This window comes from Mastigoproctus giganteus, chromosome 7 (assembly GCF_048544385.1).
Source record: "Mastigoproctus giganteus isolate SK-2022 chromosome 7, ASM4854438v1, whole genome shotgun sequence".
Classification (NCBI taxonomy): Eukaryota; Metazoa; Arthropoda; class Arachnida; order Uropygi; family Thelyphonidae; genus Mastigoproctus; species Mastigoproctus giganteus.
This window is the reverse complement of record NC_143581.1, coordinates 220,694,259-220,711,810: the sequence shown is the minus strand read 5'-3', so window position 1 is coordinate 220,711,810 and position 17,552 is coordinate 220,694,259. Positions and strand designations below refer to the sequence as shown.

At 35.0% G+C, this 17,552-nt stretch overlaps 1 protein-coding gene across 1 annotated transcript in view; it reads left to right on the top strand.

The window, feature by feature from the left end:
• Positions 1-17,552, top strand: part of LOC150083706 (uncharacterized) — a 189,029-nt gene that overhangs the window by 123,604 nt on the left and 47,873 nt on the right. The window contains exons 12-14 of the mRNA XM_090378576.1: positions 3,721-3,861; positions 10,156-10,213; positions 15,984-16,115. Coding sequence (XP_090234702.1) covers positions 3,721-3,861; positions 10,156-10,213; positions 15,984-16,115 — 331 coding nt within the window. The remainder of the gene's footprint in view (positions 1-3,720; positions 3,862-10,155; positions 10,214-15,983; positions 16,116-17,552) is intronic.

Below are 17,552 nucleotides of genomic sequence, written 5' to 3'. Positions count from 1 at the left end.
AAAGAAGTGGACCTTGGGGAATACCAGCATAAGTTAGAAGACAGCTGTCTACCATCATCTGCAGAGAGTTGTCAGAGAGTGAAAATGCATAGCCAATTGCAAAAAAACAGTAAGCAATCCATAAGATGGGAGCTGGTTTAGAAGATTTTTATGCCAAATATGATCAGAAACCTTAGAAATGTGAAGTGCAGCTGCTTGAGTTTTGGCATATTTTTCCATTGAATTTGTCTGTAGATGAGTAACATAGGCAATATATATCACCAGTGGATCGATGCTGATGGAATCCATATTGGTGATTATTGATCAGATGGAAAGTTTTGAGATAGTTTAGGAGTTGACTGTTAATGAATTTTACTTTACTTTACTTTACTTTTGCTTTACTTTCCATTACGGCGCCTCCGTAGCCAGGTGGGAAGGAGCAGCAGTGCGTTAGCACACGCTTCTTGATTAGACCGGGGTTCGAGCCCATCACCACCAAATACGGAGGATGTGGAAAGGTCAGGGAATGACCACCGCATATTCTCGGAGCAATATGGCCTTAGTTGCTAATGCTCCTAAAAAAAAAAAAAAAAAAAAAAAAAAACTTTCCATTACTTTGGAAAGAGAAGAGTGGGACAATAATTAGATGGGAGAGATTTGTGCAGTGGGACAATAATTAGATGGGAGAGATTTGTCATATGTTTTAGGAACTGGAAGTGAGCAAATTTCCAAACAAAGTAAAAAAACCTGTGGAATAATAAAGTGTAAAAAAAAAGTGGTAAAGAACAATAGCAGGGCTCAGGAGCACAGGTTTTGAGAACAAGAGGAGAAATGCCATCAGGACCAGGCGCTTTCCTTGGTATCAAGGTTGTTCAAATTTTTTTCTGACGTTTTTTTAATGGAAGGCCACAGGAGACTGTGGCCTTCCATAAAAATCCAAATAGAAATGAGTAAATTTAATTAATAGCATAGGATGCTGTAAAGTTAGCTTTATCTTTAGGTGAGGAGGCAGTGGAACCATCAGGTTTTAAGAGTGGTGGGGGTATAGAGGGACAAACGTTGCAGTCAGTAGCTTTGGCAAGAGACCAGACTGCTCTGCTACCAGATGGACAAGAAGCAAGTTTTCTACTCTTAGCCTCTTCAGAATCCAATTAGGATTGATTAATAAATGCTTTACAATTTTTTGCAAGCTTTAGTGTAGGCAGAAAATGAACCAGGAGATTTGGATGAAAGCCAATTGCAATATGCAATATTCTTTTATTGAACAGTCTTAGCACATTTATTGGAAATCAAGGTTTAGATAATGAATGAGATTTAAGGTGGAGTATGGGATAAAGGATTTCATTCCTACAAGAATAATTTCACTGACACAATTTGAGCAAGTATTGACAAAAATTAAAGCATTAATCCAACCAAGGAAAAGAATAGAAATCTTGCGATTCATCCCATTTTGCATTCTTGTAATTCCAAACAATGTGAAGCTGAGAATGGCCACGAGAGAAAGGCTCCGTTGGAGAAGAGATCATCATCAAGTTTTTGATTTGAGGTGCCCAGAGGGCCACTCACCTTGGTCTTGTACTTTAACAGGTTGTTGTGAGAAGAGGATCAAGAATATTGGTTGTGTGGTTAGGATTTTCTGGTATTCCGGTAAGTAAATGAACAGCCAGTGTGAGGTCATTAGTAATTGTAAAAGTTTTTGCATCTCGACCAGCTGGATCCATGGGACTAGAAAACTGAAGTCAGCTGTGAACATTAAAATCGGCAAAAAAATTATTTCACTGTTAGGAGAATTGGACTGTATAAAGGCAAGTTTCAAAGAAAGGAAGTAGAAGAGTTCCAAGTGGTTAGTGAGATGGAAGAATGATAGAGGCAACAGGTGAATTTGACAGAGTGGGATAGAGAGATTTTTTGCCAGAGAAGATTGAAAAGAGATTTCAAATTAGTAAGTCTTTTGATAGGAAATGTCAGAGTGAACATATGCATAGGGTGCCACCTTTGAAGCGAAAGGAATCATGAGGGAATAATTATGATAGCTGAGATGAGCAGTGGTTGAGTTAACCAATTGGGATTATGTCAGAGAAGTAAGTGGGATCTTGGTACACTTGTAGGTGGAAATGGACATCGTTGAGATTGAACCTGAGACCATATATATTTGTGAAATGAATGAGGATGTGTTTGGAAGGTTTTAGAAGATATTTTCGAAGATAAGTTTGCTATGCTAGTTTCACGATTTGTAATGCTTTCATTAGATAAAGTAAAGGTAGGGGCTAGGGATTGTGGCATATGAAGTAATGGAATTTTTGGATATGGTGTATACACAGCAAGAATATAAACAGCTCCTTGACATAATATGGCCTCGACAATGCCTTCTGCATACACACTACTCGGACACAGTTTCCTCTTGCTGCCTCTACTCTTCTAGCTAGTGATTCTAGTCACTAGCTGGCAGAGTAGAGGTAGTGATTTTATACACTAGCTGATCCATATGCTTCTTGGAGAGTTACCAAGAGGTTTTGTCCGATGGACTATTATTGGCCAATGTGCAAAAACTGTTTTAGAGCCATACCCTCAGTCAGTGTAAGGAAGATTTTATGTTGCCATAATGCCCATTCATAATGTTAAAAAGATATCAGTCATACTGCATAATGGAAGAGATGGAAATTGAAGAGGACTGTTGATATGTGTTTTTTTAACCATGCTGCCACAGTATTGTACTGCTATCTGCTTACACTTCATGTAAACAATCTAAAAAACTAAATTGATATTTATTGATGTTTATATTTAATTGTGAATGGCAGGTACCATACTTTCCTCCCCCTAGTTTACAAGTCAGAGAGTATCTTGACATGAGGGGGGAAAGTTTTTTTCAAATAAGGTAGTTTCCGACACTGTTCCATATGATGTGATTGGATTTCGGTTTCACTAAATGAAATAAAGGCATTTTTTGGTATTGTTATCAGCATGGGGTTAAATGAAAAAAATTAATGTAAAGAAACATTCGTCTGAAGAATGGACAGACAGACAATTCCGATTTTCAAGAACGTATTTAGCGGGTTGAGATTTCTGCAGATATTTTGGATGTTGCATCTCTGCCCACCAACAAAAGGACAAACAAATGGAATTCAAAAGAGGGGCTCCTAAAGTAAAAATTATTGTTGAATATCTGAGGGAAAATTTTGTGAATATTTTCCTCCAGGAAAAAATATTGCATTAGAGCTTTTAAAATGTTTTACCGTACTGTTTTATATATAACATTTATGTAACATTTATATAATATTTATGTAAACTCAAAAATCATTTTTGAATATCACATTTTGAATATTATTATTTTTTTTTTTGTTTTGTTTTGTTTGTTTGTTTGTTTGTTTGTTAGTTAGTTAGTTAGAGCTGGACTGCATGGGAAAGACAGTGAAAATAATGCTGGACTGAAATGGGTTAAAATAAAAAAAATATATATATATATATTATATAAAATAATTAATGCAGTCCATTAACAAAAAATTAAGCATAGGTATTTTGCAAATTTCTTTTTCCAGAAATGAAAAAGAAATTTAATCACCTGTCAGGCACCATTCATCGTGTTTTTTGTGATTTGTGGTGTGACCTCCGCTAAATTAATTTATATGTGCCATTTATTAATGTATGGTTTTCAGTCTGTTGTTTAATTTTTTATTTTTTTATTAAAAATAATGTAAATTATATATAAAATTCCAAATAGAAATGAGTAAATTTTATTAATAGCATATAATCAAGTTCCATCGAGCAGCTAAAGCAAATAAGAAGCCTGTAATGGTGCCAAAAGGGATGGTCAAGTCCCTCCTCTATCAAATATTGGATGGAATTCACTATCTTCATACTAATTGGGTTTTACACAGGGATCTGGTAAGAATTTTAAGCTTATCATTTTGCTTTTATTTCCTTGCTTTTTAGATAGTGGAAGATTTGCTAAACTAATTATAGAGATTTGTTGATGTCCATTATATATATAGGATGATCATCATATCATGGTTATATTCATTATATGATGATACTAATATATATTAGATTATTATAATGAATACTAGGGGGCTTTGCCCCCTGCTCGCTTTGCTCGGCCACCCCCACGTACGCTTTTCTATGTAAAATGTAGAGGTATACAGTGTAAGTCAAAACCTTTCTATGTAAAAGACACACCTGTCGAAACGCACTGGTCGATATCTAATCAGGAAATGACCTATGTAATTATTTACTTGTGCATTTGTAGTGTTGCAGCATTCTCAAGGCTGAATAAATATCACAGTAAATCTCCAGAACGGTGTACACCCTCCAACATGGCGGCAAGCAAAACAGTGGGAAAGCAGTGATTGACAAGTTGACTCCCATATTTCGACAAACGGACAGGAACAAAGCAGAGATTGGCATTTGCCACTGCTTTCCCCACCTATCCTGGGTTGATATGCCTAGGGTGTTTTTCCCCACATTTGCCACTGTTTTTAAATTGGGAACTCATTTTCCCATTTAAAAACAGTAGGATGGAGGGATAAACACCCTACCTAAGCTAAGCCCCCCTCCTCGATGACACAAACCAATTGGAAAAGGGAGGTGCCTTCACCTGTCAATTATCGCCATCTTCCTCGCTTTCATCGAACTACCTGCAGTGTATACTATCCTGGACTTCCGCCAATATCACTATGTAATTATTTACCTGTGTTTACATAGGTCACTTAGAAAAAGGCCTTTTGCTTCGGGTTCCATAATACACAAGGAATATTGTTGCATCCCAAAGAGCCGGACTAAATTTTTAACTGAAATATTTACAAACTATACAAATATTTAAAATATTTACAAAATACTAAACCACAGTATTTACAAATACAGTATACAATATTCATTAATATGCAAAAAACATTACAATGAAACACCAAATGTTAGACAGAGCATCACATGCACGAGGTTGGTGAATGTTATAGAGGCATTTGTTAATAATTAATTGCGTTTGTAGTGACCTAAATCTCGCCCTCTTCTCCCATTGGCTCAAATAAATATCACTAGGAAGAAAACTTTTTTAATATATAGATAGTTAACAATCATAATAATGGATATCTGGATATATTTCTTCAAACAGGCCTCTGAGGTTGGGTGTATTCATACTGTAGTTTTTAGTGTTTTGCACCAACCTAAGGTTGGTGCAAAACACTAAAAACTACAGTATCTGGATATAATTTATTTATTTCATATGATGTGATCAATACACGAAGGAACCAGTTTTTTCTTGCTTCCTTCGTGTATCGTGGCCAGGATATCCAACCAACTGGTTGGTTCGGCACCATCGTGATATCCAGCCCAAGGCGGGAATCGAACCTGCAACCTTTGGGTTGCCAGGTCGGCTCTGGATATAATGATGGGCAGGTTGCATTCAAAACCAAATGTGTTCGTGTTTTTTAAGGATATAGAAAAGTCTTGGGGGAGGAATAAAAATTGGCTTCCAAAATTCATTGCCAGAGTAACAGTACTACACAGATGTAGTAGTAGAGTTATAGGATGGCCCTTGAGATGAAAGATTGTTACTTGTGAAATTGTTCTATATGAATTGTATTAGTGCATCAAAAGCATTTAAGAATATAGGTGGGGTCGAGATGAACTTTTTTTGTGACATAAAAAAGGCTTTAGAAAAGTGGTCAAGTTTGAGCATACAGTGGTTGAGGTTCAGTCTAAGCTGTTTATAGCGACCCTCTTTTTAATGCTGTTTTATGAACAATTGATGTAACGCTATTCCGATATAATGACCTTTTTCTCATCCCCCTGAGGTGTCGTTATAATAGAGCTTCGACTGTATTAGAAATGGACAAGAATGAAAATGCATTGTTGTTGATGTGGTTGAGGAGGATATCTACCATGTTGAATGAAATGGTAGCTGTAGTGCTCTGGCTGTAGCATAGCTTTTGATGTGGTTGAAAGCTTGAAAGTAATTGTGCATAAAGTGCTAAGAAGTATTCTCCATAATTATCCATATAAGATCAGAAATTTACGCTGCTTCCCAACTGGCTATCCTGAAACTTGGTTCTCTGGCCTTTGCCTTTGCAGAGAACGTTTTAGCATGAATGGAAATAGAGTAGCATATTGGAACACCCTGTGTAAATTGTATGTGTGTGTGTGTGACAACGTTCACTTTTGCTTCAATGAAGATGTGAATCTCACAGCTGACAGATTTGGGTAACAGTTAATCTGCAATTTGATGCTTGCTGCATTTCTTAGAGCTGGGTTGTTGGATCAGTGGCCAGTATATGCATCTTCAGACATTCATTGTGTGATATGTTTTGACAGTTGTGGTTTTCATTGGACACTACCTTTTTTTTCTGTTACCTTTGTCACTGTGCAGTACTGCCATTATAATGAATTTTATGAGATAAGGTCATTTTAGCACTGCAACAGCATGGGTGTCTAAAGACATTAGACATCTGTGAGATTACAGATATTTGTAAGCTGTGTATCACAAACAGTGTAAAAATTTGTGAGAAACATTCAGTGATGTGGTGTTAAGTCTGACTTTTTTAGGAATGATAGCTACCTCAGTTTGTTGATTTGAACCACTCTAACCTTTGACTGTGGGGTTATTCAAAGACTAGATCCATCATGCTTATATCTTTGCTGACTTGATATGTGGCACCATGTCTAATATTGTTCTTGACAGAAATGCTGCCCTTCATGCTATGGCATTGATAAGTAAGCATCACACCAAGCATATACAGCCCTGAAATTTAGCATTACTCTTCTTTGCCCCCCCCCCCCTGGAGGTGACTTTCAAACATTCTTTTCCACGTAAGATTTTTTTTAGCATCCTTTGAAATGCATATGTAGATTCAAATTTGAATGTAGTTCTGCCCATTCCTTTGGTTGATATAAGCCTCTGTGGATGGCAACATGAATTGATTGTGCAATATGTATTATATTCTATTATATATTTTCATGAGTAATTGTTACTTATGTATAACAAAGCTTGCTGCTGTTACTATGAACTAATTAAAATTTAATAAAATTTGAGTTAACAGAATTAACTATGGTTATCTTTCAACTTTTAATTTCCTTTGCATATTGATTACTCTGTTTTCTGTGCAAATTGAGAGTGATTTCGGTTTAGTATTCTCTTCTTTGTATTACAGTAATTGGAAAGTAGTATCTCATGATGAGAAAATTGCAGTATAATAACTGAGCTTTTATATTTGGTATGCAGCATGTCCAAAAATGTGATAAGGTTATTTTAAGCACTGAAGAAGTTTAATTCTTAATTTCATTATCAATACCATTTACAAAATAATACTCACTAAACAATGAAGGATGTTATTTTAAATTTTATGTCACATTAGTATTGTCAGTGTACTTTAACATACATATTAGTAAAAAATTCGGAGTTACAGGGTTCAATAACTTTCACGATTTTTTTAATATATTAAAAAGTAAGAGATTACTTCAATCTTTTTCGTGGAATGCTTCCAGTCAATTCTCTTTCATGTGTGACGAATAAAATAAGATGAAAAAAGTGAAAAACGAATTAATGAATTCCCTCACTCATAGAGATACGACCAAATCCGATGTGCAACGGAATTGAAAGCCGAGAGCCCCAACCCAACCCCGAAACACATCAAACCACCGCAGCAAAACCATGAGTGCGAGAAGACATTGTGTCATAATAAATAGTTAAAACTGGTTCCAATAATAAATAATTAAAATCACTAATTAAAAACACTATTAAAATCACAATTAAAAACTATTTAAAATTAAACGGATTAAAAGTTACGATTTGGATGAATACTCAAATTAAACGAAATGCATAGCTGTTTCCCTTCCTTAAGTGGACCACACTTTCCGGTTGATCGCCATGTTCACAGGATGGGAATATCACAAAGTGTTTGTGCGTGTATTTGACTCTGAAATATAGAGAGATTATTTATATTGGCGCATGCGCGAAAAAGACCAGAAATCCGAAATTAGATAAAGGCTATCTCACGTTGATAGAATTTTCGTGTAGGTTCATTTCAAGTGTTTCAGCGATCAATAATTTTATGTAATTCTGTTGTATATTTAAAATTACCACTTCATTGAATAGGAATACGTGACCATCATTGACTGCATGAAAGGCCAACTCCGACGCGTTTGCGCGCGATGTCCGGATGGAAGCAGCATGTTGCTTGACACGTAACTCTAACATGCAACGAGTGGAACCCTCGTACGATGAATCACACTGACTACACGAAATCTTGTACACAAGATCATTTACCTGTGTTGGGCAAGAAGGAAGAATTGTGTGATTTTTTTTAATATATTATGGAGCTTCTGCATGAGCCTGGCTATTATTTTGAATTCAGTATTTCTAAAGAGTTTTTTAAGCTGACTGTACCATTGTTCAACATACGGTATGGAAATAAAGTGTGTTTTATTGGTATTATTAATGGGTATCATATTTGCTGTTTTATTTTTAGCCTGTAACCTGATTTGATTTATAACGTAGTGAGGATAGCCTCTATTTAAAAACCTATCGGTTAGTGTAACAATTTCTAAGCGTAAGGTGGGTTCAGACGTGGAATATTATTTGTAAGCGTTGAAAAACTGGTTGAATATAATAGATCTTTTGTACGTGAATGGATGATAACTTCAGTAATGCAGGTACATCCCTGAATTGGTGGGTTTTCAGTAAATGCTAACTTGGATTTTTTTGCATGTCGCGTGTGAGGGTGAAATTTAAGAAGTTTAGGGCTTTTGTTTCTATCTGTTCCTCCTCCAGTGTATAATGTAGTCTCGTGTGAATATTATTGAATACCCGTAGAATGTTTTCTTGGTGCAGTATAACCGCAGTCGTTTTTGCGCCAATAAAATCAAAATCAATCAATCAACCCGTAGAATGTCTTGAGTGGTGTTGTGATCTGTTATGACAAGTATATCATCAATATATCTTGCATAATAAGTAATGCGAGGAAGAAACGGTGTTAAATGAATATTCTCGATATTGGCAAGATAGATTTCCTGTGTGACAAATAAAATAAGATTTCATCTTATTTTATTCATCACACATGAGAGAGAATTGACTGGAAGCATTCCACGAAAAAGATTGAGGTAATCTCTTACTTTTTAATATATTTAACATACATATGTATTTATAGTATATAGCAACACTTTTTTTGTGGTTCCACAGCCACAAGCACTTTGTTTGTCGAACCCTTTTGCAGGCCTAAATCTTCAACAGAACTCTTGCAGATTTAAATATTCTGCAGAATCCTAATTACTGTTTTAAAAACCAGTAATAACTAACAGTAAATTAAAAATAGTAATATACTTGTAGAAATTAAACAAAAAATCAGTGATAAAAAAATAATGGAACATTTGCAAAACCTCTGGGATTCTTTTACAGAACCCCAGGGTTCTGCAGAACACACTCTGAAACCAAATGCTGTAGAAAGTGCTGAATTTGGATTTTTCTTAATTCTCATTAAAATATTAATATATTTTATAAACCCTTCTCATTCCAGACTTTTCATTGTGTCTTTAATTTATTAAAAAAGAAAAAAAAAAACAATCTCTCTCTCTCTCTCTCTCTCTCTCTCTCTCTCACTCTCTCACTCACTCACTCACTCACTCACTCACTAAAAAAAATCTCACAAAATTCAGTTTGAAAACCTATGACAGAATGTTGGGCTGGAATTCCACTTCAACTTGCTTTTTCTAAAACTTGCAGACTTTTAGTTGCTTTTTCACTTCAAAGGTTTGAGTGACCTTGAATGAAAGAGGGAGTTCCAACTGCTAAAATAGATTGAAAGAAGAAGAAAAAAAAAAAAAAAAAAAAAAAACTGCGTAACTTGGAAAAGAAAAAATAAAACAGTCAAGAGCGATGTACAAATAACTTAAGGAATCCAGCTCTCAAAAAGCTTGACAGCCATTAGATTTGTAGACAGTTATTTTTCAGTTTGTTATCTCTATATTTTAATTTCTTCTTTGTATTTAATTTTTTTCTTTGATAGTTAATAAGCATTTATTATTGTTTGATTGTTTAATTTTAAGTATGTCACAAGAATGACAATCGTAAGAATAATTTTTTAACAAGGTTTATTTTATGCATGTGTTTTATACTGATCCTCTTGTCACAGTTTCAGATTTGATTAGTTAAATTACTTTATATTTAAAATTGTTATTAATATTGAATTTCAGAAACCTGCAAATATCCTAGTCATGGGTGAAGGACCTGAAAGAGGAAGAGTCAAAATAGGTAATCAAACTTTTTGTAGTTGTATTACTTAAATGTAAGGTGCATATAATGAATGAAGTTAGCAGTATTATGGTATGCTATTATTGAAATTTACACAGTGAATTTTTAAGCAAATAGTAATAATTCATAAGAATTTAATGTTTTTCAGCACTTCTTCCTTGTATAATGTGCTTTCAATTTTTTTCAGTTTTACCCACTGTTGCAAGAAAATGGAATTAAAATATTGCATTTTTTTGAAGGGAAAATGATTTTTGTTTTTAATGTGAGCTTTATCAAATTTCTGAAAGGGAAGTGGAAATAATTATTATTTAAATTAAAAGTATGGAAGTTTGTTTGCATTGGAAGATTTTCTCTTATCTGTTTTTGCACAAAAAAAATTATAATTTTAAAATTCATTTGCTGGTAAAGAAGGAATGAACTGATAATCCCAATAAGAATAAAAAAAATAATAAATTTGCATTTATTCTCATTACGGCCAAGGCTAATTTATTTCCGTGAAAGAAACTCAGCATACAAAAGCTATATTGGCCTAGTTAGTATATGGAATTGCACTTGGACCATTTGGTCAACTTATGTGATTGTATTGCCAGCAAATTTTAAACTACATATTGCAATGATCTTAATATTCATAATAAAGCAAATTCCTATATCTTGAATTGCCTAAATATTGCACTTCCTTCAAAGGGATGCCATTTAAAGTGGTGTAGTCAGATGCTGTAATGGTTATTTTACTCAAGTTATGGAATAACTCATGCTGTTCAGTACTTTGTCAAATGCACTAAAATGTAAGAAAACACCCCAGCGCATATTTTTTTAACAAATTATTTTTTAACTTCCTGTTTAGAGCCTGTAATTATACACAATTATATTTATTGTTTCAAAATAAGAATACCAAATTAAACTACAGTAGAGCGTTGGTTATCCGGAATAATTAATGTCAGACCTCTTCCAGATAGTAAAATTTTCTGGATAATCAAATACAAGTTAAAATTAAATAAATAATGTATTAAGGTAAAAGAAAAATACTTTAAATAGCATGAAAAAAAACCGAATTTATTTAATTAAAAATAATGATAATAACTTATACATAAAAATTTGCACACTCACATATGTATATATATTCGGATAGGTATTTTACTGCAAATTTTATGTGGAATAAATTTAAAGTAATTTTTTAAAATTAATGTTTGATCATTTTTTGTTTCGTTTGTTGTGACATTTTTTTTTTTTTTTTCTGCTAAACCTCTCAAGTTCCTTAATAATATCAATTTGATTATATTACATTCTTCCTGGTTTTCTGCCGCCGTTCTTTTCGTTGACATTTTACCGAGAAAAATAATAAATCGCACAGTTTCGGGCCGATATTATTCTTACCGAATCTGGAACTTAAACTAAACGTAATATGATATGAAGAGAACAAAATATGTCATGGAAAACTGGGTTCACGGAAGCAAATGACTAAACTCTATCACTCATGGTTTCCGAGAAAACCCATTAGTCCTAATCCAACACTTCACCAGATATATACGACACAAAAAAAACAGACAGAAATACTCTCGTAGCATAATAAACATTTATCTCAAATACTACCATTAATAAAAAGAAGAAAATCAGCCTTTCAAATTATTCCAGACAACTGACATTCCAGATAACTGACTTCTGGATAACCGATGTCCTGCTGTAGTATATTGATGTATTCTTTTGGTCATTTCATTAGATTTTTATAATTGTATTCTTAAGTATTTCAGTATAAATTTTTCTGGCATTTGTTGTGTTATGAATTATCACTAGATGGAGTGTACAGTAGCCACAAGCAGGCCTTGAAATCCCACAAGGATTGTGGGATTTCAAGGCCTGCTGGGGCTTGTCTCCATTTTACAAGCAAATATATGGGAAAATATTAGGATTACTAATTTTTTACAATGTTTACATTAGTATACAATGCAATATACATGCATTGTATACTAATGCTAGGAGTATAGCAAATAGATTTGATGAATTTCAAATATAAGTTAAGTATTCAAATGTAAAAATTCTAGATATATCAGATACCTAGTGCCACTCATATGGAATCTGGAATTCAAATATGGTGAGAACAACATGTACAGAAAAGACAGACAGGGCTCTGAATCACAACTAAAATACTATAAATCCTAGTAAAGTTATTTCTTGGGGTCCCAACAAGGTCCCTATCTGAAAATAAAAACAAAGATCAAGACAATGTCAGTGCATCAAAGAGACCCTCAGGTCCATTATCAAGATTCTCAATTATGCACTCTAACATTGAGAAACCTATTGGGAAAATGCTATACCCTTTTTCATCTAGAAGAGTTTAGAGGGGGTTATCAGGTTCCCCGAAATCAATTAAGAGGCTTTATGAAGAGATTGAAAGAGATTAAATTTCTTTCTCTTAATTGAAAGAGATTAAATCTCTTTCATTTCAGAGGTTCTAGGGATCTCTTAATTGAAACCAAAAATGACAGGCAGCACTCTGAACAACATCAGTCAGAGGAATACCAATTACTGTGACACTGCATAGAACATTAAATTCATCAAGCGGTGTCATCTCCAAGTGGGACCTCCTTGAGGTTACTGAGGAGGAAAAATCTGCTCTGAACTAAAGCCAAAGGGAGTGATAGCTGTTGAAAGAATTTCTGCACGTAGGGATGGGAAGTTAGTACCAACCAGAAACATTATCCTTGCATTTAATTCCCCAACATCTCTGAACTTGATAAAAGCCCGGTACATAAATTGCAACGTGAGGCCATACATCCTAAACTCACTGTGATGCTTCAAATGCTAGAAATATAGGCATTTGCAGATGGCCTGCCTGTAATGGTTATTTTACTCAAGTTATGGAATAACTCATGCTGTTCAGTACTTGTACTGCCTGTGCTTGTGGTGCAAAAGACCACAAAAGCAAAGCCTTTACAGCCACCAAACCTAATTGTTTCTACTGCAAAGGTGAGCACCATGCATACTCAAAGGCATGCCAGCAGCGAAAACATGAAAAGGAAATACAAGAACGCAAAGCAGAGCGAGAAAACTGGTAATGCCAATAAATAGCAATAAGCCCACATATGCTCAGGCCGACCGGGCTAACCGGGTGGATAAAGTGCCTGCCTGGCAACCCAAAGGTCGTGGGTTCGATTCCCGCCTCGGGCTTGGATCAATGTACTGCAAAAACCTTGGGAGGTGCATTATGGCCACAGAAGCCTATACGCCAACAACTACAAAAAAAAAAAAAAAAAAAAAAAAAAAAAACCATATGCTCAGAAGGCTGCAGTGAAGTAATCTGCTGGAATCCAAATTGATATGACAGTTCCACCAAAAGAATCTTTTGCTCCCATTGCATGCTACTTATTGAAAACTCAAAAGACAGTATAAAATACCCAATCAGTTGCAACTCCCATGTCGATATTACTTACTGCGCCACCTCTAACTTGACAAAATAATATGGAGAAAAAAAAAGCAGGAAAGGATCCTAGAAATCCAAGTACCTATCATTCCATCATCTAACAAGCTGTTCGTGCAAGACCCTGTAAAGAATTGTTAATGCTTGCCTCACATTATTTGGAATCAAACGGTCTGCTGTTCAGAACACGGTGACACTGCATAGAACATTAAATTCATCAAGGGGTGTCATCTCCAAGTGGGACCTCCTTGAGGTTCCACTTGGAGCAGCTTCCGAAGAAACAGAACCACTTTGGATCATTTAATCAGGCTGGAAACATATATTTGTGATGCTTTTATAAAACCCGAGAATCTGGTAGCAGTTTTCCTTTATATTGAAAAAGTATACTCACAGCCTGGCAGTTCAGCCTATTGCAAGACCTCCACAACTTTGGTCTTAGAGGTAACCTTCCCTTTTTTTTTGATTAAAAACTTTCTTTGTAATTGCTGATTTCTAGTTCATGTAGGAACCTCTCTCTCTCTCTCTCTCTCTCTCTCTCTCTCTCTCTCTCTCTCTCTCTCTCTCTCTCTCTCTTATTTTGCTAAGAGGAGTGAGCACTACAAGGATCCGTTCTAAGTGTTACTCTTTTTACCATCAAGATAAATGCTATCACAGAACAACTTCCACCAATGGTAAACAATGCCCTCTACTTAGATGATTTTACTATATTCTGTCATTTATGCAATATGAGGGTCATTGAAAGGCAATTTCAGAATGCCATTGATCACCTTACATCTTGCTCTTTGGCTAATGAGTTTAGATTTTCATTGCAAAAGACAAGTTGTGTACACCTTTGTTGCAAACATAAATCTTCATCCTGATCCAGAATTAAGGCTTGGACAAAACAGCATCCAGTTGCAGCAGAAGTTAAAATTCCTAGGAGTAATTTTTGACAAGAAGCTGACATATTTAGAACATATTCATCAGCTAAGCACCAATGCACGAAAGGACTTAACATCTGTCGTGCCCTTTCATCGGATTCAGATCGCTCTACCGAGCTCATGTCTTTCTTTCGAACTTAATTATGGTTATCAGGTTTATGCTTCTGCCAGAGATAGTGTACTTCGGTGGTTAGGTCCAGTACATCACCATTCCATCTGGAGCATTTCAAATGTCTCCTGTCCAAAGCCTTTACGTCGAAGCAAACAAACCATTGCTATTCCTTCAATGTAGACAGTTGTCCTTACAGTATGCTTTTAAATTGAAATCCTTGCCCAACAACCGCACATGGTCATCAGTTTTTGAGTCATGATGAGAAAATCTGTATGTCACTCATCTGACTGCCAACTGACCTTTTTGGTGTTTGAATTCAAGGGCCAAGTGAACTAAACATGATGGTGGATATCGGGCCAAGTTCTCCCTCAAGGTCTGAGAGAAGGCTGCCACTCCACCAGTTGTCTACCAGCAACTCTTTGCATCACATTGAGCACAGTATTCTGACTTCCTGCCATTATACACAAATGGCTCGAAGTCAGAATTGTATGTAGGATCAGCTGTTTCCTGCCAAACACAACAGTATCAAACATGATTCCACAAAAAATCAGCATATGTACTGCAGAGTTATATGCAATAGAATTAGCCCTTGATCACATTAAAGATGGAAATTACCAAAGGTATATGATATATACTGATTTGTCAAGCATGTTACAGGCTTTATTAATGGTGAGGTATAACCCTCATTCAGTCCTGTTCTGGATTCAGCAGATGCTTTTTTCTCTTTGAGTCAGAATTTGACATCTGCTTCTGCTGGATCCCAAGCCACATTGGGATTAAGGGAAATGAATTAGCTGATGCTGCTGCCAAATCGGCCTCTACCCTGGATAATTGATATGTTTGATGTTTTTAACTTTTTACACTTGATTAATTTATATACACAGATTTAAATTTTTCTATATATTACTTTTGTATTCTGTTACTTTTACCATAGTGATTTTTATATACATTTGCACCTCGTATTTAACATCTTGATGTGGTAGCCTCTTTATAGGCTAGAACCCGTATTTAGTACTGTTTTCATTTTGACTTGGCACATTGTCCTAATCTGCCAATGTGCCATTAAACACAAAATCAAATCAAATCAAATCAAACTACTGATTTTATGAACTTTATTCTCTTTTATGAGAAGAATTGATAATGAAAAGATTAACATTTTAGAATCATCTATCTACGGTTAATGTAAATTCCAAAATCTGCAGTAATTTGTTTTTCAAATAGGACAGCAAAATAACAAATAGAACTGTAAAATGCATTACCTTTTTAAAAAATATAATTTATGATTAAAGGAAAAAACCTTTCCTTTCACTTTTTTTCAAATAGCTGATATGGGATTTGCTCGTCTCTTCAATTCTCCATTAAAGCCTTTAGCAGATTTGGATCCTGTAGTAGTAACATTTTGGTACAGGGCACCAGAACTGCTGTTGGGAGCCAGGCATTATACTAAGGCTATTGGTAAGTAATTGACACAAAAAGATTAAGTGTTGCTGAAAAAGTTAAATATAGTCTCGATCCTCCTGTAATTGTCTGAATCTATATATTATTTGTATTGTTCCAACATATGAAAGTTTTTTCCTTAGCAGTCTGTTTGCATTATCTTGTATATCAAGAAGCATACTGTCCTTAACTTAATGTAATTGTGTTTGTGTTGTGTGTCCCAGAAATATCAAATAAATTTAGGATATTTTGGCCATGACCTAATCCAGCATTCAAATTCACACACAATTGTTCAGTGTGGTTGATATCTCAATTCTGAGTCAGCCAGTTCAGCTTTTCAATGTTACTGTTCACAAACTCTTGCTGTATTGTCATGGAGCATTGTTGTGTTGAACTGACAAAGCCTTTTTTTATAGTTCTGTCATAGTGTATGTAGCATTACTTGTTGCAGTTTGCAGCAATTATATTACATGGTAAAATAGTTTTTAATTTTGTAAATCATTATTAGAAAGCAGACCATAAGATGGAAGCTTGTTTAGAAGACCTTTATGCCAAACCTAGTTGACTGAGTTTCTCTGAAGATGAATAATACGGGTCGACCATCGCTAATCCGGCCACCGGTAATCTGATTCCACTGCTAATTCGGACATAATTTCCGTGAACGTAATTTCAAATTTCTCAGGTTGGTGCACCGACCTGCCACTACTGTTTTGGTGGCGTTGGTTGCAGCATCAGCTGTTGGTGTGAACTCGTAAACACTGGCAAGCCATTCCCACTTGTTTTTCTGCATTTATTACTATAACCTGCTCACATTTATCCCCAGCCATGGTTCCAATGCATAAAGGAAGTGCCTCTCATGGTGTAAAGCACAAACACCGTACATTGTCCATAACAGATAAAGTTGAATTTCTGAAAAAACTCGACAGCGGTGTCTGTGAGAAGTTTAACTCTGCTTAATTGTAAATTCCAGAAATTTCTCTCAGTTCCTCTTATCTTGGTAAAAAAATTATTATTAATAGTAATAATAATAATAATTTTCTTTTAGCCATAACTTTTTAGATTTTTTTTTTCTTTACAACACTTGTACAAACTTGCGGAAAAACACAACACAATATGATGTATAATACAGCATGGTAACAAACTTGTTTTCACAAAATCTCTAACAATACTGACAAACTTATTGCGATGTTTGAGAGTTTTTAACTTAAGCATGTTAAATGCTTATGTTAAAATATCAGAAGTTCGGGAGGCAACTAGAGGGAGTAATACTCTTGATTTGATTATCAGTAGTGATTCTTCATGCATTAAGAATCTGCAGATAGAGGAACCACTAGGTGGCAGTGATCACAGTGTGCTGAAGTGGGATTTACTCAGAGAGGTAACTACTATCAGGGGTAAAGGGAAGGGTTATTGCTTTCGTAAAGGCGACTACGATGGTCTGAGACAGTATTTAAA